Source organism: Arachis ipaensis, chromosome B3 (assembly GCF_059453495.1).
Source record: "Arachis ipaensis isolate K30076 ecotype BB chromosome B3, ASM5945349v1, whole genome shotgun sequence".
Classification (NCBI taxonomy): domain Eukaryota; kingdom Viridiplantae; phylum Streptophyta; class Magnoliopsida; order Fabales; family Fabaceae; genus Arachis; species Arachis ipaensis.
In genome coordinates, this window is record NC_142438.1 from 127,153,971 (window position 1) to 127,180,580 (window position 26,610).

General features: G+C 37.5%; 1 protein-coding gene, 1 long non-coding RNA gene and 1 pseudogene across 3 annotated transcripts; 2 read left to right on the top strand and 1 right to left on the bottom strand.

Annotated features, from left to right (window-relative positions):
* The first annotated feature begins 526 nt into the window (after positions 1 to 526).
* LOC148572396 (uncharacterized) lies at positions 527 to 2,905 on the top strand. The gene is made up of 2 exons (XR_015907613.1): positions 527 to 667; positions 2,718 to 2,905. It is a non-coding gene; the product is annotated as an uncharacterized LOC148572396 (long non-coding RNA).
* A 6,184-nt stretch (positions 2,906 to 9,089) lies between these two features.
* LOC148572397 (2-hydroxyisoflavanone synthase pseudogene) lies at positions 9,090 to 9,785 on the top strand (annotated as a pseudogene).
* A 13,034-nt stretch (positions 9,786 to 22,819) lies between these two features.
* On the bottom strand, positions 22,820 to 25,593 carry LOC107630962 (putative mediator of RNA polymerase II transcription subunit 26c). 2 transcript variants are annotated; one of them, XM_016334259.3, is made up of 9 exons: positions 24,739 to 25,593; positions 24,570 to 24,638; positions 24,422 to 24,504; positions 24,261 to 24,337; positions 24,139 to 24,191; positions 24,028 to 24,061; positions 23,793 to 23,923; positions 23,631 to 23,715; positions 22,820 to 23,549 (listed from the first exon to the last, which is right to left on the bottom strand). In XM_016334259.3, the coding sequence occupies exons 1-9, from the start codon at positions 25,054 to 25,056 to the stop codon at positions 23,431 to 23,433; spliced, it is 969 nt and encodes a 322-aa protein (XP_016189745.1). In that variant the 5' UTR covers positions 25,057 to 25,593; the 3' UTR covers positions 22,820 to 23,430. The 2 variants fall into 2 exon arrangements, with proteins under 2 accessions (XP_016189745.1, XP_088365595.1); XM_088509469.1 differs by having other exon boundaries at positions 24,273 to 24,337; positions 24,739 to 25,265.
* Between the last annotated feature and the right edge of the window lie 1,017 nt (positions 25,594 to 26,610).

Here is a 26,610-nt window from a genome sequence, read left to right on the forward strand (position 1 = left end):
AATGCAAGGGAGAGAGGACGGCGTCGCTGTCGCACACGGAGGAAGGAGAGGGAGACGCGCCGCCACTGTGCGTCGTCGCCGTCATCGAAGCCAGAGGAGAAAGTGCTGCGAGCCAGGGACGACGCGAGGAAGGAGAGGAGCCGTCGCGCTCGGCCGCTGCCAGCTCCGTCGCATCCTGCGCCGCGCCATCGCCACCCAGACCGCGTCCGTTCTGTTCAGCCACCGCCGCTGCGTCCGATCGGAGCCCTAGCCACCGGAACCCCTACCGTCACCGTTGCATGTGAGAGGAGGAGATGACGTTGCCGATTCTGATTCTGCCCAAGTCGCTCATCGTCACTGGAATCACGAACCAGAGGAGGAAGGAGGCGTTCCTCCATCGCCAGCCAGCCACCAAGCTTTGACCAAATTGGAGACGTTGTTTCTATTACCTTCCGTTTTGGTAGGTTATGAAGAAATTGCTCTGTTTCTGCTTTGTATCACATTGCTCCGCAATTGTTTCTGATTCATTTAGTTTTTCAGAGTCATTATTGTCATTGTTAGGCGTTTCCGCCCTTGTTTAGAGCTATTGAATGTTTCTGCTGCGAGAATATTACTAGAATCGCTGCTGCTGCCACGAATTGGGGATAAAGGGGATTCCTGCATCAAATCCTGCTATTGCGACGTCGAGGTAGGGGATTTGTTTTAAAAGTAAAGGTTTTAACTTATGAATGCCACTAAAATTAAATGAGTAACAGCAAATGGTTTATGGTTGCTTTGTGTGAATAATTGACGGAATTGAGTTGAATTATAACTGTAGTTGGTGATTGATTTGATGATTTAATGTAGTAATTATTAATGATGATGGTGTGTATTTTGAAGTTATACTTGCTGCTAGTATCTATTTATGATGATTTTGCGTACTGAATGTTGTAAGTGATAGGATAAATGGTGCTACTTTTGTTGCTGAGCTTGCTGGTGTGAATTGATGAGTTATCATGTGTTTGAACGATGATGAGTGTATATGGAAAGTTATGCTTGGCATAGTGTAGAAAAGTAAAGGTTTGATGATGTTTAAGTACTTGAAATCATGTAAATTGTTGATTCTGGGTTCTTGGGCTGTGTTGGCAATGAATACAATTTCGAATAACTGAAAAGAGGTTAAACATGCGATTTTGGAAGGGGTATAAGTTCAAATGTGGTTTTTGATAAGTAAGGTTGTTGAAAATGCTTAAGGCAGAATTTCTGCATACATGACAGTAGAAAGAATCAATTTCTGGGAGCAGTCCAGGTCATAATTTTGAATGAAACTATTTTTCCATGAAACTTTAAATGTGTTTTGAGCATCTCATAAAAAATTCAGAATTTATTGATGAGTGGTTTGGGAGAAATGAATTTTTGAAGATTGATGGTTTCTGCAGAAAATTCTGTTTCTTTACTGCAGAAGCACCAACTTCCAACTCACTTAACTTTCAATTCTGGTAAGTATTTGAGCTGAAACCAACGGCATTTTCAAGCTTCCTGTGTCCACAATCTTCATTTTAAATTTCATGTCAATACCCTATTTAACCAAGTAGATATGTTGAAAAGAGTATGGGTAGCTCACTGGATTTTGGAAACCGAATTCTAAAAGGCATGGCTGTGTTTCTCACTTCATAACTTTTTCATATGACATGGTGTTAATCTGGAATTTGATTCAATGAAAAGCTAAAAGAGTCTTGTTTGAGGTCGTGAATTTTCAAAGGCAATGGGTGAAAATTGGATTTTTAAGGAATTTAACAAACCTACTACTTCCTGCTGTTTTTCTGCATTTTCTTAGAAAACAATAACAGAATTTTAAGAGAGATGGTACAAGTTTTAATTGTGACCAAATTACCTCAACACCAAGTTTCGCTTTTAAACCAGTAGTACTATAACAACTAGGAAGGGTTTAAAGTTAATTGGTGATGCGGAGGTATGTATAGTTAAGCGGTGATGCGGAGGTACGTTTAATAATATGGTGATACGGAGGTATGAGTATGTAATTGGTGATGTGGAGGTATAATGAAATGAAAGAAAATGAAAAGTCATGAATGAAATAAATGAATGAGAATTGTATGTTAAACGGGCCTTGTGACAAACTGCTAATGCGAAATTGCCCGCCTAATTGATAGCCTGAGATTGCTAATGCGGGAATGTTCGCCTAACTGATAGCACTGTTTCTTACTGTGATACACATTAAAATGTTATTATGATGAGGCCTAATTGACACGGGTAACCGTGATGCCAAGGTGTCTAACTGACACAGTAAAGGAACCATATTCGGGGTTCACTCCGAATAATGTCGGGTTGCGGGTAGACAACTGACGCATGAGCTCATGGCCTGCACTAGGAACAGACATGCATCATCTTGTTTGCGCATTTACATTTTATTGTGTTTGCTTTACTTTATTTATTTGTGATTGTGCTGTTGTTTTGGTTATGTGCTTGTGTGCTTTATGGATATTTTACTTGTGTTGTGGTTTTAATAATGTATTTAGGAATGTTGTTTATGGATAAGGAATTGTTAATGTGACTGAGATTTTGAGATTTTGTTTAAGTAACGTGATTTAAAGAAAGGAATTTAAAATTGTTTTAAGTGAAATTGTTTTTGTGATATGAACTAGCTATTTGTATTTACTCTGTTTATTGCGGCGTTCACATTCCCTACTGAGAACGTGTAGCTTTGTTCTCACCCTAAAGTTTTTAAAAAACATTTTCAGAGGTACAGACAGGATGGCTAATGAAAAGGAACAGAAGGCTTGTTCTGCTAGTTGCTTTTGGGTTTATTTCTCCTCGTCTTTGATGTTGTAAAGTGTTGTATTTTTTTTTTTCCAGAGGGTAGGTTTGTATTTAAGTCTTGTATGAATAATTATTATGTATTGATATTAATTATGAGTATATGTTTATCTGACATAGTCGAGTTGAAGTATATACCAAACTAAAAGGAATTTCGTTTTTCTTAAAATCTATCGACCAATTAACGTGTAGAGGCTCAATATTAAATAGCTAATAAAAGAAAAATAGAGTCGTAACACCTTATTCTTAGTACGATCATGACGTGCTAGAAGTCAAGGTGTTACATCTTCACTATTTCTTCCTACGTACATTTCTTTCTACGTATTTGCTCTTGGGTGGAAGCAACCAAACTCCCTCTCACACATACGTAGTTACATAACTTACATTACATGTGGTCATGTGCTACAAAATTGGTCAACTCTTGACTTTGTTCTCTGCACATCTGACACCTTGCAACGTTAGAAAACCTCTCGAACAACTTATCTCTGATTTGTTAGGTTCTATTTGGTTGATGTATACTATAAACTTAGATACTGAGATATAAAAAAAAAAAATACATAGATACAAAATATAGATATACAAAAAAAAAATATAGGGAACTAACTTCACTGTAAGCCAACCTGAACAACTTTGCAAAAATTAGGATTTTGAAAAAATAGAATTACGATATTGAAAACACGCCATATAAGTCCAATGCGAAACACCCTCCATGTACTATCCTTGCATAGCTGCTTCAGCAATGTAAACGCCATCTCCTTGCGTCGTTGTTTCCTGAAGCTCCAGCAACTGTCGTGCGTCATCATCTCATCCACCATAACTGATCGCGTCGTGTTGCCAGTCCTCTTTGCATCAAAACCTCTTCGCTGCGATCACCGATCTCCACGCAACGTATTTTGTGGTGAGATCGGACCGTCAATGTCGTGCTTTGATTGTCGCAAGTCCCATCTATCAGAGTTTGCCGCCGATTGCCGTCGAGCGCCCTAGACGGCGTCGTAATTTTTCCCACTTCTATTTCTCTTTGCTGCGACGTGTGGCTATGAATGCAAGGTCTCGTGAAACCCCATCGGATCTTCGACGAACGTGAGAAAGCTTCTTTCCATTTAACTTAGGATGTTTCTTTTATTAAATTTGGAATTTTTTTTGTTACTCTTGGGATATTTTTTTTGTAAAACTTGGAATGTTTTATTTTATTAAACTAACTATGGGATGTTTTTTTCTGTTTAACTTGGGATGTTTTTTGTTACACTTGGGATGTTTCTTTTGTAAAGTTTGAAATGTTTCTACTCTTAAGTTGGGATGTTTCTTTTGTTAAACTTTGGATGTTTCTTTTTTTTAAACTTGTGATTGATGCAGGTCGGCCCCACATGGCGCACAGAGGAGTTGTGGCAAAGGGTATAGCGGTAGCGCAACAAACGATTGAAGACGAGGTACTAGTGACGCGATGAAAGAGGATGAGATGGGGCTTCACATTGACAAGTTTAAAATCCTATTTTTAAAATTTAAATTTTTTTTAATAATTTTAAAAAGTTATTCAAGTTGGCTGGTACCCTAGTTGGTTACCTAATAGAATTGAAATATATATTTTATGTTTTGTAGAATAAATACATAAAATACTAAAAAAGAGTGTGAGAGAGGTGGCAGCGGCGGACTCGAAGAAAAAGAGGGAGAGACGTGGCGGTGGATCGCAAAGAGGAAGAGAGAGAGGCAGCGAATGTGGAGGAGGAAGAGAAAAATGCGACGGATCTAAACTGCAGAAAGAGGAGACACAAAGAATCTGGACATTGAAAGGAGGGCATGATAGTGATAGTGGTGGTAGAGGGAGCAGTAATGAAGGGAGAGGGTAGTGGTGGAGGGAAGGTGGAGAAGGAAGGAAATATGATGGTCAACAAAATGAAAAAGGATGAAGGAGAAAGGAGAAAAATAAGAGTTATAATTAAGAAAAAAAATGATATTTATTATAAATATATTTGTTATGAAAATCCTAAATTGTAACCATATTTTGAAATTTAAATAAATAGAATCAGTTATAAATGTAATCTAACTGAGTCAAGTACGAGTTGGGTCCTTGGCTATAAATAGCCTACTTTTAATGTTCTTTAGATACTACAATCATTAATAAAGTCATCTATTATTCTCCAAATTTTCTTTTCTCTTTTCTCTTTTTTCAAATCCTAATCCTTATTTTTATAACACCTTATCAGCACGAATCTTACCAATCTAAGTAATTCTCCACTTTCCACTCACTTAATATTTATTTTCTCTTGTTTATTTTTACACTACACATATACTATTTTATTCTCTTAGCATTGCATCAATTTTTTTAGTATCTCTGGTAAAGTGTTCAAAATCGATCCAATTTGAATAAAACCGATTAATCAAACAAAAAAAATGATAACCGAATAAACTGAAAACAAAAAAACAAAAAAATGCTTTCTAAAATTTTTTATTCCGTTCGGTTTAGTTTTCAATTCTGACATGAAAAACCTGAACCAAATTAAAACGAACCAAAAATGTTACTAAAAGACCAAAATTTCTAAAATACCCTTACACTAACTAACCCTGCACTCTCTAATTCACTCAATCATTCTTCACTCGCGCTACTCCCTCACTTCTCAAATCTCACGTCTCACACTCTGAGACCTCGGTCTGCTTCTCACTCAGTTCACTTCACGCTCAAAGTCTTAGCCTTCTATCTCTCCAGTCCATCTCCTTCGCCGAACAGCAGCAGGCGGCCAAAGATGTCACCATGTCCGTCCAGTCATACCCTTTTCGCTAGTTTTCCATGTCTCTTGCTTCCTTCTTGCTAGTTTGTCGCATTCTCTTGCCTCCTCCTAACGGTTCGTCCTGTAATCCTGCTCGTCTCATCCTCGTTGGTCTCGTGGCGCCTCCCCTAGCCAGTCTCGTAGTATCTCCTCCTCTTTTTAAGATCTAAATGGAGAAGTCTCAGGTAATAACATTTATTTGAGAGTTTTTTGTTTATAATTATATTTTATGCCTTTGTTTTTGGTTTATTTTGATTTTGTTTTATGTTTATTAGATTTAGAGTTTATTCTAGTTTTATTCTTATTTTTGTTTATTCTTATTTCTGAATTCATTATTTTCTCGGTTGCTTGTGATTTTTTGTTTATGAGGTTTTGGTTATGTTATGATTTTTTGCTATGAATTGAATGTGATTGTCTTTGGTGTGATTATGCTTGAGGTCGCTTGTAAGAGGAAGAATAGAAATTTTTGTTCTATATGCATGTTCATGTATCTATTTTATTCCCTATATGCCTTTCTTTTTATTTCTTGTATGATTGCATATTTATTTTATGCATGATTAATTATGTGATCAATTCCATTACATTTTTTGTTTTTTTTTTTTTGCATATTTCTTGTATGCGTTAATCTCTCTTGTTCATTTGCTATTTAGTAATGATTACTAAGTTATTTTGCTAACAACTCTAATAGATAATAACATTGAATTTGGTTCGATAAATAAATATAACTTTGCCATCAATAATGTGCGTAATAAATAAATATAACTTCGCATTCAGTTAGTTTATTTGATGGAGCAAATAACGTAGAAAAATGTTAGGGAGCCAATAAATTTTGTGATTTATAACCATTAATTAGTTATTATTAGTGATTTTAATAGTGTGAGATTTTATTTAAAAATATGAAATTATATTACTCACTTTACTTTTGTTGGTTAAGTGCTGGCCAAATTTTAATAAAAGTACTGACCACCTAAATTTTCTCAATAACATATATGTACGTCATTTTTTCCTTCGACAATTTTTCAATTTTTTCCTCTTTTAGTTTGTTATTTTGTTGCTTCTCTTCTCTTTTTATTTTTTCTCTTATTTGTTACACTATTTTTTGTTATTTAGTTTATTTATTTATTTATTTATCTTTTTATATATGATATTTTATTTAATATTAATATTATTTTTCAAAATAAATAAGAATTATGTACATAATAATTTTTCGAAATGAATGACAAATAATTTAAAAAAGAGAATATATTAAAAGTATTATTTCTTTAAGTTCTTTCAAGTAAACATATATCACTCGTAAAACTAGTATTACAATTTTATTTACATTCTAAGCAATGAACATATACTTTTAATAATTTATTTAAATTATTTATATTATCTTAAAAAGAATAATATATACTTTACCAATTTTCTTCAGAAAATTGGTATTGATACTAAAATTTATAAACATGCCGGCATTGCATAAATAATATACTTTTTGTTAAATAAAAATATGCTATAACAATTGTTTGGTATTGATACTAAAACAGCAAGCATAATTATCAGTTGTTTAGTAATTTTATTATTAAACTATGTTTGCTTTTTTCTTGACATATTTTTATAAAATTTTATTTATCCGTTTTATTGTAGGATTTTGCTCCTGAATATACTTTTTATTGATTTCGTTTTTTATTTGGTGTTTATGAACTTTTTCAGTTAAATTGGATTTAAGTGAATTTTTGCCGCCAATTGAACTCTAAGAGTTAAAATAAAAAGTGGAATACAGAAATTTTGTTTTTGTTATAGTATTTGTAGAGTCAGTGATATTATGAGTCCTTATTTTTGTTACATATTTTTGTCTTTGGATTCTGAAGGTACTTAGGGTTTTTTTTTCCTCTTGCAAATGAAATAAGGGTTTAGCGACCGATTTAAAAAAAATCAGTTGCTAAATCGGTTACTATTCCTGTAATTTCTTATTGTGATATATCAATTAATTTAAAAAATACAATCTGACAAATTATATGTGTAATTTGTATTAAAAAAATTGTTACAAAATAAATATTATGCTTTTGTAACTAAAGGAATAAAAAATATTACAAAATCGAGTTATATTTTATAACAAAATTTTGTGATAGAAAAAATTATATTGTTACAAAAAATATCTCATAGGATAAAATTTGTTATCACTTTCGTAACAAATTTTAGTTCTTGTATTAAAAAAATTTGTTACAAAATATTACTTTGTATGGTAATAGTTTCATTTTGTTACAAAAACTTTTTGTAACGAGACATACTCCAATAGTCTTTTTTTTTTACGAATTCTTTTTATTTTAAAATTTAGATTTTTTGTAATAAATTTTTTGTTATAAATACTATTTTTTCTTGTAGTGTATTCTCATAGAAAATTAATTACAATGCCATTACAAGAAAAAATTGAGATTGAATTATCATCTTTTCTGAAATTTATTTAGGAGGATATATGTAGGCTCATTCACCTACTACGTGGACTATTTAAATATTTTATGATTTTAATTTATGCATCTTCACGATGGTCTTATGTTTGTTTACTATCAATTCGCAAATGGCGTTTACAAGATTGCTACCTCAAATAATTAAATTAAAAATTAATTCTTCAAATTATGTTATAAAGACAATACGTTTTGATAATACCGGTAAATTTAGATCCTAAGCATTTAATAATTATTGTGTGTCAACTGAAATTACAATAGAAGAATTTGTTGCTCATGTACATACTCAGAATGGTCTAGCAAAATTATTGATTAAATGTCTCTAGCTAATAGCGATACCATTACTTATGAGAACTAAACTGCATGTTTGAGTAGAGGCATGCTATTTTGCATGCTGCAACACTTATATGCATCAGATCAATAAGTTATCTTAAATTCTCCCTATTACAACTGATTTGTGGTCAGAAGCCAAACATTTTTCATCTTAGAATATTTATTGTTACGGATTCGGCCCACGGATCCTATACCCGGAACGGTCCCTGAACCCGGTTACCCGGTCCGACCCGCTTCGCCCTTTCAGAAGGCCCAGAACCGGCCCACTAGAGCTCCTAACCAACTTTCGAATTCAAACGTCTCCCTTATCTTAATCAAGTAAGATAAGATAAGATAATTCAAACGTCTCCCTTATCTTAGCTAAATAAGATAAGATAAGATATTCACCATCACCTATAAATAGAGGACCCAAGTCCCTCTAGGTATTCATTCATTCCTCACACCTTATACCTCTCAGATCCATTCTGACTTGAGCGTCGGAGTGTCTTTGCAGGTATCTCCCCCCATTGCTCCAGTCAAGTGATCTGGAATCTGCCTCAACCCGCAAGTTCTCGATCCATATCTCAACCCGTACCAGAGACATCTTGTACATTGGCGCCGTCTGCGGGGACTTTGCAATGTTGTGGCAGCATGGCGGATAACCTAGAAGAGCAATCATCAAACTCAGATTTCTTGCGTGTAACTGAGAGCAAAAAGAAATAATGTTTCCTTAACTTGCATCACCTTTGCAGTGACAACACACCTTCGCCCTACTCCAATGGCGAAATCCCAAAGGAATAATGTTTCCTTAACTTGCATCATCTTTGCAGTGATAACACACCTTCGTCCAACTCCAACGGCGAAATCCCAAAGGAATAATGTTTCCTTAACTTGCATCACCTTGGCAGTGATAACACACCTTCGCCCTACTCCAATGGCGAAATCCCAAAAGAACAATGATTCTTCGACTTGCAATCACCTTCTTAGTGATAACTCTTTATGCACCCTCGCCCTACTCCAACGGTGAAATTCCAAATCCTCCGAGCCCAAAGTCTCGCCTCCCTTTAGTGGGACACCTCCACCTCTTGGACCCTCTCATTCACCACTCCCTCATCCGTCTCTCCAAGCGCCATGGCCCCATCTTCTCCCTCTATTTTGGCTCCATGCCCACCGTGGTTACTTCTTCTTTTGAACTCTTCAAGCTCTTCCTCCAAACCCACGAGGTCACCTCCTTCAACACCAGGTTCCAAACCTCCACCATCCGCCGCCTCACCTATGACAACTCTGTCGCCATGATCCCCTTTCGGACCTTACTGAAAATTCATACGGAAGCTCATCATGAATGACCTCCTTAAATGCTACCACCGTGGCCAAGCTCAGACCTCTCAGGAGCAAAGAGATCAAGAAAGTTCTCAAGGTTCTTGCACAGCTACGGGAGACAGCCAAATCGTGGCGGCATGACGGAGAACCTTGAGGAGCAATCCTCCACCCAATACCCCAACTCTCGAACTCCAAGATAACACTCCTCCCACCCACGGGAGGATAATAAGCGCGGCACATCGCCAACCAACCCCAATCCAGCAACAACCAATAGAGGACAACCGTCCTCCCACTGAAGTCCGGCCACCCGACGGCCTAGGAGAGACGGCGGTCTAGATAATCCAAGAGCGGTGCCTCAGGGTGCAAGACCTCAAAGGCCGAGTTACACCCAGAGAAAAGCACAATGCCGAAAACAGAAGTCACGCAACCTCCAGATCAAGATCTCGCCATGAAACCAGGCACGGCGGATCGCCAGAACGGCGACATGCCAAGATATACAATCGTAGCATCTCCCGTGACCACGGACACGACAGGATGCCTAAACGACGACACGGAAAAAGGTATGATCGCAGCGTCTCACGCAACCCGGCTCATCAACATGACACGGATGACGACCGACGACATCGAGAGGCTAAACGCACAAGAAGTGACCACGTGATAATGGGAGCCACTCCCTTCACTGAAAGAATCCTGAAAGAAAAACTCCCTAAAGGCTTCGACAAACCTACGGATATGAAGTACGACGGAACCAAGGACCCCCAGGAGCACCTAACGGCCTTCAAGGCCAAGATGAACCTGGAAGGGGCTGCTGACGCGGTCCGAGGTAGGGCCTTCCCGGTAACCCTAGCCGGGCTAGCGATTAAATGGTTCAACGCCCTCCCCAACGGATCCATAACTGGCTTCCACGATATCTCACGGAAGTTCATGGCCCAATTCACCACCAGAATCACCAAAACTAAACATCCCATCAGCTTATTGGGAGTCACCCAGAGACAAGATGAGTTCACGAGAAAATACCTCGATCGCTTCAACAATGAATGTTTAACGGTCGATGGACTCACGGACTTAGTCGCAAGCCTTTGCCTAACTAATGGGCTCCTGAATGAAGACTTTCGGAAACACCTCACTACCAGACTGGTGTGGACCATGCACGAGATCCAGAGCGTCGCAAAGGAGTACATGAACGATGAGGAAGTAAGCCAAGTCGTAGCCGGCAGCAAGGCAGCACACGACACGGCAGCATGGCACCTCGACATAACCCCCCACCAAGAGAAAACCATAAAGAACATCCCAAACCAGCAAACGTAAACCAACACCCCAGAATCGAAAAATTCTCTAACTACACACCTCTGACGGCCCCGATTATCGAGATATACCACCAAATAGCCGATCGAGGTATTCTCCCAAGGGCCCGACAACTCAAGGAAAGAACGGGCGGCAACAAGACCCTCTACTGCGACTACCACCGATGATGCGGACACAAGACACAAGATTGTTTCGACCTAAAAGACACCCTCGAGCAAGCCATACGAGACGGCAAACTCCCCGAGTTTGTCAAAATCATCAGGGAACCAAGACGCGCGGAAAAAGACAGATCACCAGAAAAAAAGGACGTAACCCGAGGACACAGAGACAAGCCTCTAGGGAAAGCCCTGAAACAAATTTGACCATTATCGTGAACGTCATCACAGGGAAAGACACCCCAGGAAAATCAAAATCAGCACTGAAGAAGGATCTCAAGATCCTGGCAGTTAGAGACCAAACCCCAACTGCCACCACCAATAGAGCGATAACATCTCCCCCGAGGATTGCCAGCATGGCACCTCGGCAGAAGACGCCCCCTTCGTCATCTCGGCAAAGATTGGAACCGAGCTAGTAAGAAGAATACTAGTGGACACGGGAGCAGATTCCAACATCATCTTCAGAGGAGCTTTCGACAAGCTCGGACTCCACAACGACAACCTCCAGACACACCGCAACGGAGTAATCGGACTCGGAGACAACTTCCTCAAGCCAGACGGTTCCATCATTCTTCCCCTTACCATAGAGACGGGAAGCCAGAGGAAGACAATCCTGTCCGAGTTTGTGGTCCTCAAGAACTCCACCGCTTATAACGTCATCCTCAGAAGAAAAACAATCAATCACCTCTCCGCCGTCATCTTTACCAAATACCTTCTAATGAAGTTCACGGCAGAAGATGGCTCCATCGGAACCATCCACGGAGACCGGGAAACCGCGGTAAAATACGACAACACCAGCCTAGCCCTACGCAAGAGATCACGAGACGCGGTAGGCATCTTCCTTTCCGACCTTGATGCACACCAAAGTCCACGCAGAACCATGGGAGGAAACGACAAAAAAGCAAAGTAGGGCCTTGCATACAAGGTTACGAGTATAGCACACCTATGGGAGCTAGCCCTAAAATAGAGAATAAGCCTAAAGTACAATGGCAGCACGGTACGACGAGACTTCGGACCAGGAGACCTCGTCTTACGACATAACAACATCAGTCTACCCACTCCCGGAAAATGGAATCTCACGCCCAACTAGGAGGATCCCTACCAAATCAATACGGTAATCGAAAAAGGAGCCTACAGGCTCGAAAGACTAGATGGGACCAAGCTCCCAATATCTTGAAATTCCACCAACTTACGACGCTACTATATGTAGAAACATCCTTCCAAAGCAACAAGATCGAGGTCGTTTAAGACTATCTCTTTACCTTTTATATTTTGCCTTCTTCACTTTCATTTATTGCTTAAGTTATTCAATCGTATATTTTCTTACTGGGCACTCTTTCCTACCCACATCGAGAGGTTTTAACGAGGCACAAACCACAAATGAAATTCATTATTTCAAAAACATTGCCCCGTCCGATGACACAAACTAAACGCGGCTACACCCAGGGATCGATCACTCCGAGGCCAACAGAACTGATATCCAAATAACAGAACGAATATCCAATTAAGTAAACGGCTACTCGAAAATCGATCTCCCGAGGTCAACAGAACGGATATCCAAATAAATAAATGGCTACTTGGGAAGCGATCACCCCTAGGCCAACAAAATGGATATCCAAATAACAAAAAATGGCGACTCGGGAATCGATCACCCCGAGGCCAACAGAACGGATATCCAAATAACAAAAAATGGCGGCCCGGGGAACGATCACCCCCGAGGCCAACAGAACGGATATCCAAATAACAGAACGAATATCCAATTAAGTAAATGGCTACTCGGGAATTGATCACCCCGAGGCCAACAGAACGGATATCCAAATAACAGAACGGATATCCAAATAAGTAAACGGCTACCTAGGGATCGATCACCCCTAGGCCAACAAAACGGATATCCAAATAACAAAACGGGTATCCAAATAAAAAATGGCAGCCCGGGGATCGATCACCCTGAGGCCAACATAACGGATATCCAAATAACAAAACGGATATCTAAATAACAAAAATAGTGACCCATGAATCGATCACCCGCAAAGCTAACAAAACGGAAATCCAAATAAGCTAAATAAACAAAGTCTTGAAATCAGCCCACTAAGATGTCTAAAATAAGTTCACAATACCGGCCCAAAAAAAAAAGGCCACACAAAAAAGCATGAGGATGGTCTTCCAACTCGCAGAAAGCCAGACTGACCAACATCCTACCAATTAGTGCAGGATGACGTCACGCCTTTTTCAGGCCCCTCACAGTCTCCCGAACTACAGAGGATCGGACTCTCCAACAACTTAGAATTGAGACCAAGAAAGCATACTCTCATGCTCCGGGGGCAACTGTTATGGTCATCAAACCCGGTATGTGATGAAACGCCTAAACAACGCGCTCCTCGCCTGACCATGAAACGGCCATGAACTCCCCAAATCGTTGACCTCGACCGGAAAAACCAAACAACGATCTCCTTGCCAAACCACAACGGCAAGAAAAAGGTTCCTCCAGCGATGAGACTGAGCACCCTCACTCTCCCGCTCCGGGGGCAACTGTTACGGATCCGGCCCACAGATCTTATACCCGGAACGGTCCCTGAACCCGGTTACCCGGTCCGACCTGCTTCTCCCTTCCAGAAGGCCCGGAACCGGCCCACTAGAGCTCCTAACCAACTTTCGAATTCAAACGTCTCCCTTATCTTAATCAAGTAAGATAAGATAAGATAATTCAAACGTCTCCCTTATCTTAGCCAAATAAGATAAGATAAGATATTCACCATCACCTATAAATAGAGGACCCAAGTCCCTCCAGGTATTCATTCATTCCTCACACCTTATACCTCTCAGATCCATTCTGACTTGAGCGTCGGAGTGTCTTTGCAGGTACCTCCCCCCATTGCTCCAGTCAAGTGATCCGGCATCTGTCTCAACCCGCAAGTTCTCGATCCATCTCTCAACCGTACCAGAGACATCTTGTACATTTATATATGTGATATATGTCCCAATTGCTTCATTACAACGTACAAAAATAGAATTCCAAAGAAGATTGAAGATATATGTTGATTATGATTTTTCATCAATTATAAAATATATTGACCCAACAATGGATAATTTATTTAAGGCAAGATTTTTTAATTGTCACTTCGATGAAATAATTTTTTTAAAATTAGGAGGAGAAAATAAATAGTTGAAAAAAGAAACTACTTAGAATATATTGTCGTTATCACATTTAGATCATCACACTAGACAATGTGAATTAGAAGTACAAAAATTAATTCATATGAAAAATATTATAAAATCTCATATTCAAGCTGCAAATGAACAATAAAAATCAGTATCTTAGAAAGACAAATTGTTAGTGCAAATGAAAGTAATCTACGTCTAAAGCAGAAAGCCAAACTATTCCAATGATAAACATCCTCAAAAAAAGAGAGATAATTAATCATGATGGTCAAAATATGGAGGCAAATATTCAAAGGAGATTCGAAGATATAAATATTGGTCAAATCTCGAAAGAGGTTTAGGTACCTGAAAATGAAGAGATCTCAATAAGTTATGTCACTACTGGAAAAATATGAGATTGAAAGTATCCTGTTGTTGACACCATTTTTGTTTATAATATTGCTATTAAACTAGTAAAGCAAGATTAGGATTATGAACTAAAATATGTCAAAGAATGTAGATAGAGAGATGATTTGCCAAAATAAAAAGACGCAATTCAAGTTAAATTAACTTTTTTTAGAAAATGTAAAATTTTTATCCTATAGTCAAAACACTTAAAGGTACAGAATCAGTGGGGACAAGTGAATTTTTGTACACAAACGAAATGAGAAAAATAAAATAGAAAAATATAAAGTATGACTAGTATTACAAGAATTCTCACAAAAACATATTATTAACTATATGAAAACATATTTTTCTATAATGAATTCAATTACATTAAGATATCTTATTAGTCTGGCTGTGCATGAAAAATTTGACATGTATCTAATAGATTTGTTACAACTTATTTATACGATTCAATTAATAAAAAAATCTATATACAATCTCTGAGGAATTTAAAATGTTTGAAGCATATAATAATTTTCTGGAGATTTATTTAGTAAGATTTTAAAAATTCTTGTATGGATTAAAATAATTTAGGTTCATGTGATATAAACATCTCAGTGAATATTTATTGAAAGATGAATATAAAAATGACTGTGTATGTCTATGTGTGTTCATACAAAAGTTTGAATCTAAATTTTTTATTATTAAAGTATATGTTGATGATTTAAACATCATTAGATCACTCGAAGAGATTTTAAAAATTATGGATTATTTAAAAAGAGAATTTGAAATTAAAATCTTGACAAGACAAAATTTTGTCCTGATTTATAAATTAAACATTTGAAGGATGGTATATTCATCTATCAGTTAAGTTATATGGAGGAACTTTTGAAAAAATTTTACATAGACAAAACAAATCCATTGAGTACTCCAATGATGGTGAGATCACTAGATGTGGATAAAGATCCATTTCGACCTTGTGAAAATAATGAGAAGCTCCTTGGTCCTAAAGTACCTTATCTTAATGCTATTGGTGCACTAATGCATCTCGCTAAGAATATGATACCAGATATAGTATTTTCAGTAAATTTGTTATCAAGATTTAGCTCCTATTCAACTAGAAGGTATTAGAATAGTGTCAAATATATATTAGGATATATTCAAGGACCTATTGATAAAGGCTTGTTTTACTTTAATAAATCAACATTTCAATTAGTTAGATATGCAAATGTCGGTTTTCTTTCTAATATGCATAAAAGCAGGTCACAAATAAGTTATCTATTCACAAGTGGAGGAGCAGCTATATCTTGGCGTTCAACAAAACAAACCATAGCTGCAGCCTTCTCAAATCATGTAGAAATATTGGCAATTCATGAAACAACTCAAGAATATATTTGGCTTAGGTCAATCATCCAACATGTTTAAGATGTGTGGTTTACTCATGACAAAAATACCATCAGTCATATACGACGATAACTCTGCTTGCATACATCAACTAAAAGAGGGATATATCAAAGGAGATAAAACAAAGCATATTTTATTAAAATTCTTCTACTCTCATGATCTTTAATAAAATGGTGATATAAATGTTCAACAAAGTCATTTCGATAATAATTTAACAAATTTATTCATTAAAGCACTACTTACTTTAACATTTGAGAAGCTAGTATACAAGATTATGCCAACTAAGAGATATCAAGTGATGTAATTATTAGGGGGAGTAATACAGACTATACTCTTTTTCTTAATCATGATTTTTATCTCACTTTAGGTTTTACCTGATAAGATTTTTAACGAGGCAGCTACCTAACGTATTACAAGACAGTATACTCTTTTTTCTTCACTAAAATTTTTTTAGGGTTTTTTTTGTAAGGTTTTAATGAGACGTTAATCTACTACTACTAGGGACTTCCAAAGAGAGTGTTATAAATATATTTATTATGAATATCCTAAATTGTAATCATATTTTAAAATTCAAATAGATAGAGTTGGTTATAAATGTAGCCTAGTTGAGTCAGCTAGGAATTGGGCTTTAACTATAAATAGCTCTTTATTCTTTGAATATCACAATCATTAATAAAGTCATTTATTATTTTCCCTATTCTTTTTTTTTTCACTTCTCTCAAATTCTAATCCTTATTTTATAACAATATTTTAAAAATTAATAAAAAATAAAAGTGTAAAAAAATTATATCTAATTGAATATGTCTTTATGTCTCAATATTGTGAGAGAATACTAAATACATATTTTTTATATGCATTTATGTGCTATTGTATTCATAAAAAATTTGTGTCTTTATGAATTTATTATGTGTGATGTGATAATTTAAAATTTTCTTTAGTTTAAGACTATTTTGATATATTATAAGACTATATCGTATGTGTTATTCTAAATAATTTAAGATTGTCTTTGTGTTTCATTATATTTAAAATTTTATTGATTAGTTTAGTTTTTATTGATTAGTTCAGTTTAATTGGTTTATTTTCATGTTGTAGATTTAAAAAAAAAAAAAGACACTATAAATAAAACAATCAAATTTTGAGACGGGACAAATACAAAACAGGTACATAGTTGCAAATTTTTAGGTATGGGACAAAAATTAAAATACCTATAGATATTAAAATAGGTAATGGATATAAATACTTAGATATTCATTCCATCTTATTGTCATGCGTAAATGAGATCAGAAAAGCCAGCTTTATTGGGATAAGATTATTTATTTATGAATGGTCAAAATTATTTTATTAATTGAAAATCCGGGCCAGAATGATATATATTTTGATTCAGGATCTTATTTCACTCGCACTCACCACTTCCTATGTATTTGCTCTTGGGCGGCAGGCCGACAGCAGCCACACTCCCTCCCGCACTTACGTAGTTACTTACATACTTACATTATATGCGGTCATGCACTACAAAATTGGTCGATTCTTGACTTTGTTCTCTGCATACCTGACACATTGCAACATTAGCAAACCTCTCAAACAACTTATCTCTTATCAGTTAGGTTTTGTTTGGTTAATGTATACTAAAAACTTTAAATAATAAGCATAAATAAAAAGACATAAATACAAAATATAAGTATATATTTTATGTTTAGTAGAACAAATATATAAAATATTGAAAAATTTATAATAGTAGTGCTAAGAAGTTAATATATTTTATGATTTGTAATTATCAATTAGTTATTATTAATATTTTTAATAATATAAAATTATATTTAATGGTATAAAATTATACCATCTTTTTTTATAGTTAAATGTTAGTTAGATTTTAATAAAAATGCTGGTCTTGAGACTTTTTCAATTTATAATACTTTTATCATTTATTTTCACCATCACCATTCATTTATCACCACTTATTTTTCTCCTCTATTATCATTTATAACCAAAAATAAATAATTCAAATAATAGAAAATTCCAATAATTTCAATAACAAATCCAACCACTAACGGTAACAAAAACTCTATTATATATAATCATCAATTCAACAATTATTTAAAACAATTAAAACAGAAAAACAAAGAGAAACGAATTCTTCATGAACAAATCCATCAAATTCAGAATCTAACTCAGACTCCTAATCCGAGAAAATGGATCAAACACATATAAGAGTAAGTCATCGCGGTGAAGAGCGCAAGAGAGAGTGCGACCGAAGCAACGGTGGGCGAATAGAAAAAGTGGGAGAGAGGTGGTCGTGGTTGACTCAAAGTACGATTCACAACCACAGAAAAACTGAATCCCGATTTTGCGATTTGGAAGCGACAAGATGCACTCCTCAAGTCTTGGTTACTTGCCTCAATGACAAAGCCTTTCACAACTCGGATGGTAGGCTGCGTTTATGCATTCGAGGTATGGAAAAGATTAGATGATCATTTCTCCTCTCAAATTAGGGCAAAAACTATGCAGTTAAAGCACAAATTAAGTATTGTTCGAATTGGAGCCTCTGTAAATGACTATCTGTTAGTGTTGAAAGGAACAACTGATGCGTTGGCTTCGGTCAGAGAACCGATGCGTGAAAGTGATCATGTGAATGCAATTTTAAATGGTTTAACTGAAGAATATGCACCAGTATTTACCTCAGTGGTTGCACGACCTGTTAGTATCTTAGTAGGTGAATTAGAAGCACTTTTGTTTGCTCATGAAAGCATGCTAGACAGATTTTGAAAACCAGAATCGTTCGTTCAAGAAAATATGGCTCAGTATTCGCAAAGTTACAATATGAGAGGTGGTTTTAGAGGAGGCAACAGAGTCGGTTTTCGTAGTGGCAGCCGGTCAGGAAGAGCAGGAAACAATTCCTATAGTGACAACAGGTTTAATAATAGAAATGGTTACAGCAGATTTGGTGATAACAATTTTGATAGTGCAAGACTGGGATATAGTGATGGTTTTGGATCCAACAATAATTCAAGGTTTGTGCACAATGAGAGACAGCAAGGGTATAATGGTGCATCTGGTTCAAGACCATTAAGCAACAATGGTATGAGGCAATCTCACAATGAAAGATCAATTTGTCAAGTTTGTGACAAAGTTGGGCATACTGCCAAGACATGCTGGTACAAGTATGATAGAGGAGACAGCTCGGGCTCCCCTTCTCAACATGACTATTCCAACTCACAGGGTGTACAAGGCTCGCAAGCTCATCTACGTCATGTTCTGGCTACTCCAGCAACGGTTCAAGATCAGACTTGGTACCCTGACTCAGGTGCAACACATCACATGACAGCTGATCGGTAAAATCTAATGGAAAAGGAGCCTTATACAGGAACTGACCAAGTCATTGTGGGAGATGGTTCAGGTTTGCATATCAATCTTGTTGGGAAGTCTTATTTTAAAACTGATTTGAGCACCACAGAGTTCTTGCTTCAAAAATTGCTTCATGTCCCTGACATAACAAAAAATTTGCTTAGTGTCTACAAATTCTGCTGTGATAATAAAATATTTTTTGAGTTTCATTCTGATTGTTGCTTTGTGAAAAATCAGGACACTAAAGAAGTTGTGATCAATGGAGAAGTTGAGCAGGAAATGTACAAATTTGTTAATTTCAAGCCCTCAAATAATGCAGTTGCCTACGTCTCCTCTATGTCTGCTGCTGATAGTTTTCTTTTGTGGCATAATAGGCTAGGTCATCCTTCTTATAATGTAGTATCTAGTATTCTAAAATCTTGTGATATTGTAGTTGACCCCAATAAATCCGTTTGTCCAGCCTGCTGTATAAGAAAGTCTCACCAATTACCTTTTTCAGTCTCAAATACAGTTTACACTACACCCCTAGCTTTAGTTTACACAGACATATGGGGACGTGCCCCAATAGTTGATTCCTATGGCAATTTTTACTTCATAAATTTCATTGATGCTTTTAGCAAGTTTACCTGGATTTACTTCATTAGATCACGCTCCCAACTCAAATCAGTCTTTAAATGCTTTCAACAAATGATTGAGATGCAATTAAATGTTAAAATAAAAATGGTGCAATCTGATAATGCTGCTGAATATGTGAGCTTGTCCAAAGATTTACAGATGCAGGAAATTCTTTATCACTTTTCATGTCCTCATGAACACCAGCAAAATAGTGCTGCTGAGCAGAAGCATCGGCATGTTGTTGAAAAGGGGATGACCATGTTAGCAGGAGCTGGTATGCCAATCAAGTATTGGGGGAAGCTTTCAGCACTGCAGTGCATCTGATCAACTTGTTACCCACGCCTGTGCTTGCTAATCAGTCACCGTATGAGAAATTGTTTGGCAAAAAGGCTGATTACTCCAGTCTTCGGGCTTTTGGCTGCTTATGCTTCCCACACTTGCGGCCCTACAACAAGCATAAGCTGGAGTTCCGATCTTTCCCTTGTGTGTTTTTGGGGTACAGCGGCTCTCATAAAGGTTATAAGTGCCTTACCGAGCAAGGAAAGCAGATAATCTCCCACAATGTTGTGTTTAATGAGCACCAGTTTCCGTTTAAAGATAACAACTTCGCTGCCTCCCTTGGCGGCCATCTGCTCTGTCACCAACACTTCCAGCCAGTGTTCCAGCTATCCCTACTCTCCAAAGATCTCCTCTCCCCACCATTGTGTTGTCTTCACAGCCAGCTTCCTCACCTTTGCCTCAACCGTTGCACTCCCAGGTTCTCTCTTCTATTCCTTCCTTGTCCCTCCCTCCTTCTCTTTCTTTCTCACAGCAGCAGCCATCTTCCTCACAACCCACAACCTCTTTTTCTCCTTCTGCACCCTCCAACACACCTATTCCTATTCCAATCTCTGATTTAGAAATTGTTTTACCTGATTTGCCCCCTACTCAACCACCTACTCTAAACACCCATCCGATGGTTACCCGAAGCAAAGCTGGCATTTTATGACCCCGAGCTTTTTTGGCAGCGATTGAGCCGAGATCAGTCAGAGATGCACTACAAAATCCATATTGAAAATTGGCTATGGATGCAAAATACCATGCTCTTATGCGGAATCAGACTTGGAAATTGGTTCCTCTGCCTCAAGGTCGAGAGGCTGTTGGTAGGAAGTGGATTTTCTGAGTTAAATACAAGTCTGATGGCACCCTCCAAAAGTATAAGGCGCGGTTAGTAGCTCAGGGCTTTTCTCAGCGACCAGGGTTTGATTTTACTAAGACCTACAGCCCTGTCGTAAAGCCTACTTCAATTAGGATTGTACTCACTCTTGCGTTGTCAAAGTCATGGACCATCAAACAGCTTGATGTTAACAATGCCTTCCTTCATGGTGAGTTGGCTGAGGATGTGTACATGAAGCAGCCTCGGGGTTATGAGATTGGCGATGGCAGTTTAGTATGCAAGCTTACTAAGGCCCTCTATGGCCTCAAACAAGCACCACGAGCTTGGTACTACAAGCTGTCTACAGCGCTCCAACATCTTGGCTTCCTTACCACTAAGTCTGATGTGTCTGTCTTCACCCGGTTCAAACATGTATCAGCCACTGTGGTTCTTGTGTATGTCGATGACATAATCGTCACAGGTAACTCGAATAAGGTCATTGATGATGTCATTCAACAACTCAACACTAGGTTTGCATTAAAAGACATGGGTAGCCTAAACTACTTTCTTGTTATTCAAGTGACCAGGACAGACAGTGGTGGTCTTCTCTTGTCTCAAGAGAGATATGTTAATGACTTGTTAAAGAAGGCTGAGATGCAAGACTGCAAGCCGTGCGTCACTCCCCTATCGTCATCGGTTAAGTTCTCTGCCTTTGGGGGATCTGCCTTCAATAACCCGAAGCTCTATCGGTTGTGGGTAGTTTGCAATACCTTACTGTGACCAGGCCTGAGTTGGCTTATTGTGTGAGTAAAGTCTCACAATTTGTGCAACATCCACTTGATGAACACTGGAGACTTGTGAAACGTATTCTGCATGACTTTGTGACGAAACGACTCATTGGTGTGAGCCATGTCCCCGGAACGGTTCAAGTTGCGGACATTTTCACTAAGGCTCTGCCTAGTACTGCCTTTCTACACTTTAGAGATAAGTTAATGGTTGCTGATCTCCGATATTATACCGGGCTTAAAGGACAGAGATCAGATGAGGATGTCAAAGGACAGCATAGCAGAGACTTTAACAAAGAGAGTGTCAAGCAGGGACGATGACAAGAGTTACAATTTGCCTTATACAAAGTCTGAAGCACCTAAGAATTTGTGAAGGTAGAGATCATGATAGTGTATGTATTAGTTGTGGTAGTGTATTAGGCGTGATAAGTGTATTACTGTGATGGTGCACTAGTTAGTTAGTAGGTGTGTGGTTCTTGGTGTACCACCTGGTAGGGAGTCCAACTATTGTTGCAGTTACATATTGCATATATTCATTCATTGTAATGATTCATTCATTCCATTTAAGTATACACAACATCTTTGTTTTCTCTCTGCTCTCCCTTTCTTTCCTCGTTCATCTTCTTCCCTCTAAGCCTAGTACCTTTACACAAAGAGAAAGAGAGAAAGGCAAACGTAGAGGAGGAAGAGAAGAAAACAGCAAATCTAGAAAAAAGAGGAAAAGATCCGACGGATCTAGACACAGAGAAGAGGGCACGAAGGCGATGGTGGTGGCAGAGGGAGTAGTGATGGAAGGAGAGGGTAGTGATAGAAGAAAAGCGGAGGAGGAAGGAAAGAAGATTGGTCAACAAACAAAAGAGTTAGAATTAAAAAAAAAAAAATTGATATTTTAAAGATTAATAAAAGATAAAAGTGTAAAAAATTTGTATCTAATTGAATATGTCTTTATGTCTCAACATTTTAAGAGAACACTAAATACATATATTTTGTATGAATTTGTGTGCTACTATATCCTTCGGAAATTTGTGTCTTAACTCTTAACAAACAAAGAATATATACCACTATGTCTATGTCTATGATGAATATAAACATTAACCAAACGGCCGTTATTCTACCACTCCCTTCACCATCCCAAATCCAAACCAATAAAATCTTTTAAAAAAAAATTTTTGCACACTACATAAAGTCAATGTTTGCAGCTATATAATTTAGCCCTTGAATCGTGATTAATGCCGGAAAACAAAAGGGTTTTCAATATTTTTACCCAAACTTGAAAAACCATTTTGTCGGCTGCGAATACCATATTTATAAATCTGACCCTGAAATTATCACGAGTCAAGCAGCAAACAGCCTAAATCGCATTCCATAGAAACCGTAGTCCTATAACGGAGAAATTTGTTCCCCTTGTTACTATTGATAAAGGTAAATTAAAGAAGGCATAAGTGTTTTTATGATGGGAGAGGAAAAAGGTAAAGGGTGGTGAAGCGGCAGTTTGGAATATGAATCAATATCCGGCATCACCCTATTTGAGCGTCACCATTTCCTTCCCTGAGAACCCATGCCGCCTTTGTTCTTTCCAAAGAAAACATTCTTGGCTTTTGGTTTTGGCAACTCATGCAGGTCCATCACCTGTATCGTTCTTTGCTTTTTCGCTACAACACAACATTACCACTCAGTATCACATGAATCTATCTATGTAATGTAACAAATAAAACAGCAAGTAATCAAGTCACCATTTGCAGCCTCTTTGTAGTTCTCTTGAAGTCGTTTTCTTGCTGAAGCAAGTCTCTCCGCGTCAAAATTGCTCTCTTTTTGTCTCTGAAAATAATCCAACAATGGGTCGGTTTTTTAACTTGTTAAGCAAGTAAACTTAAGCTTATAAATCATATCCGTACGTTTTGAGGAGGAGGAGGAGTGGGAACCGATGGTAACGGTGATGGTGATTTTTGAGCTGGTTTTGGCAGAGCTTCTTTGCGAGGAATTGGTTTTGGTTTTGGTTCTGTTTCGGAAGACTCAAAATTGCCATCTGTATGAGCAGAGCAGTGAAGAGAGCAGTGAAGGGAACAGAACATGTATTAAACATTATACCAAACATTCCAAATCACACTTTGAATCGGATACTATACTCACTCTCTGAATTTGGCGAGCATGCAAAACCAGGAATCTGCCAAAGGAATGGAACATTATAATCAATAAAGCAGCAAAGCATATGAATCATCATGCATAGTTCTTGAACTGAACCTGATGATGCCCATTTCGTTGATTCCTCTGCTGAGGCGAATCTTCATCATCACCTGCCATGCCAACAAGATGACATGAATCTCACTATTCACTGCAATTTTGACACAGAAGAGAGAGATTACCAATGACAGTACTAGCAGTAGCAGGTTCTCCAGGTGCCTTCAGCTTCACCCATTCATCTACAATTTCCTTCCACTTCCTATCCAAAGCAAACAAAACACTCAACTCATCTGTTACATGAATCAACCTTCATTCTTCAGCATATGCACTTAAAAAACAAAACCTGACAAGAAGCTTCACCAATCTGCGAACTTCACTGGAGGAATGCTTCCTTAACCGATTCACGTTCCTCCCAATGTCAGTTTCCTGCATGCATGAATCCAATTAATTAACAAACTCAAACGACAATTTAACAAACAACACGAGCTTACCTCTAAAGCCTGGAATGTAATATCCATGTCCGCCAGATTCTGTAGCAACTCCGCCAACGAATCTTCCGACTATCAAACAACATCAAATTCAACCAACACAAAACACATTCCTTAATTCTAAGAACCAATTAATTAGCTGAAATTAAAAGAGGAAAAAAAAGAGGGAGACCTGGTGAGGATCTTCAAGTTGGTGCTTAATTTCTAGAATCTTCTTCTGCTCGTCATCGAATAAGCCTCCAAAAGGATCCATATCCTCGTCCTCTGACGATTTGTTTTGCTGATTGTGTGCTTCGACGGCATTTGCTTCGCAATTCAGACACCGGGGAGGCGTGGCAGTAGCGGCGTAAAGGCGCTCGACGATTCCGTCCCGGCGGCGCTTCAATTCATCGGCGTTATCGGCGGAAGCGACGTCGATTGCAGCGTCAAAGAAAGCCCAAACGTCGACGCGGGCGGTGTCCAGTATGGATCGGAAATCATCCAAATCCATATCGGAAGCGTGGCACCAACCAAATCGATGGAGGGATTGGGATCCCACACGGAAACAACAATCTAATCTAATAATTCAAGTTTTGTGGAGATATTCGGAACAAAAACATTAATACAAGATAACAAGAATATACTCTATATTCTTTCTACCAAAAGCAAACTCTAATTTCTTTTTCTTATTATTTCTTTTCTTGGTTTAAATTGAAATTCATATTGATTGATTGATACTCATGCGTGTTTTTATAATATGTTGACCAATGGCATCAGGATTTGTTATTTGTTGGTGTGGGGAACTGCCTTTCTATTCTTTTGTTTTCTCCAATAAAGTAACAATTAATGTAATCTAAATCTTAATCACTATTATATATTTTTTAATCTCAAATATCTTTTTTTTTTTAAATATATTTTCTTTTATCTGTATTTGAAAGAAGGTATGGGCAAAAGGAGATGAACCACCAAAAACACAACAGAATGAATTGGAGAGCATCTGCTATTTTTGTTTACTTTTCATTATAACCTTATCTAGCTAAATGCGGCTTAATTCTGACTTAGGGCTTGTTGTTATGTTTGGACACTATTTTTGAAAAAAAAAAATATTTTAAATAATATCTTTTTAAAAAAAAAATTTTTTTTTTTGAACAAAAGAGGCTCAACACAGTAAAGTGGAGCAAAGGAAAAAGGATAACCAAAGTAAACACAAATATAACTGGAAAGCTAGTATCCGTTGTCATCTCCGACATTGCCATCAACAACCAATCGGATCGACTCCACACCAATCCTTGTAGCTCAAGAAAGACATGATCTTAACTCCTTCAACACTTGTCTCTATCTGCTGGAAGACTCTGCTATTCCGCTCCAACCAAATGTTCTAAATAACCGCATAGAATCCTATCAGCCATTTTCTTTGCTCAGACTTCCCACCTGTTACTTCAATCCAACTCTCATAGAACTCTTTAGTGGTTCCTGGGATGGTCCAAGCTCTATCAGAAAAAGTCAGCCATGCACACCACACCTGCCACGTGAACTCACATGCAAAAAATAAATGATGAACAAATTCTATGTTCTTTTTACACAAAACACAAATGTTGTCATGAAGATTAATAATACCAAGTCTACTCAGCCTTTCCTTCGTATTAACCCTTCCTACTAGCACAAACCAAGCAAAGAGTTCAACTCTTGGTGGAACCAAGCCTCGCCATATGGAGCTTGTGAAGTTGTAACTTGTGATGTCTGTTGGGAGCATCTCATTATGTAGCACCTGCACAAAAGAATTAGTAGAAAATACTCTATTTTTATCAAATTTCCAAGTCACTGAATCCTCTCTATCAAGTGATAACCTCACGTCCCTCAACCTGACATGTAATTGATTTAGCAACTCTAGCTCCCATTGGAAGAGTTCCCTCCTCCATTGGAAGTCCCATATCCACTCTAACTCATCACAAAACCCACAGTCCCCTATTACGGATCCTTGTTGATTTGAAACCGAGAAGAGTCTTGGAAAACAATCTTTCAAGGAGCCACCTTGTAACCACACATCCTCCCAAAAACGAATGTT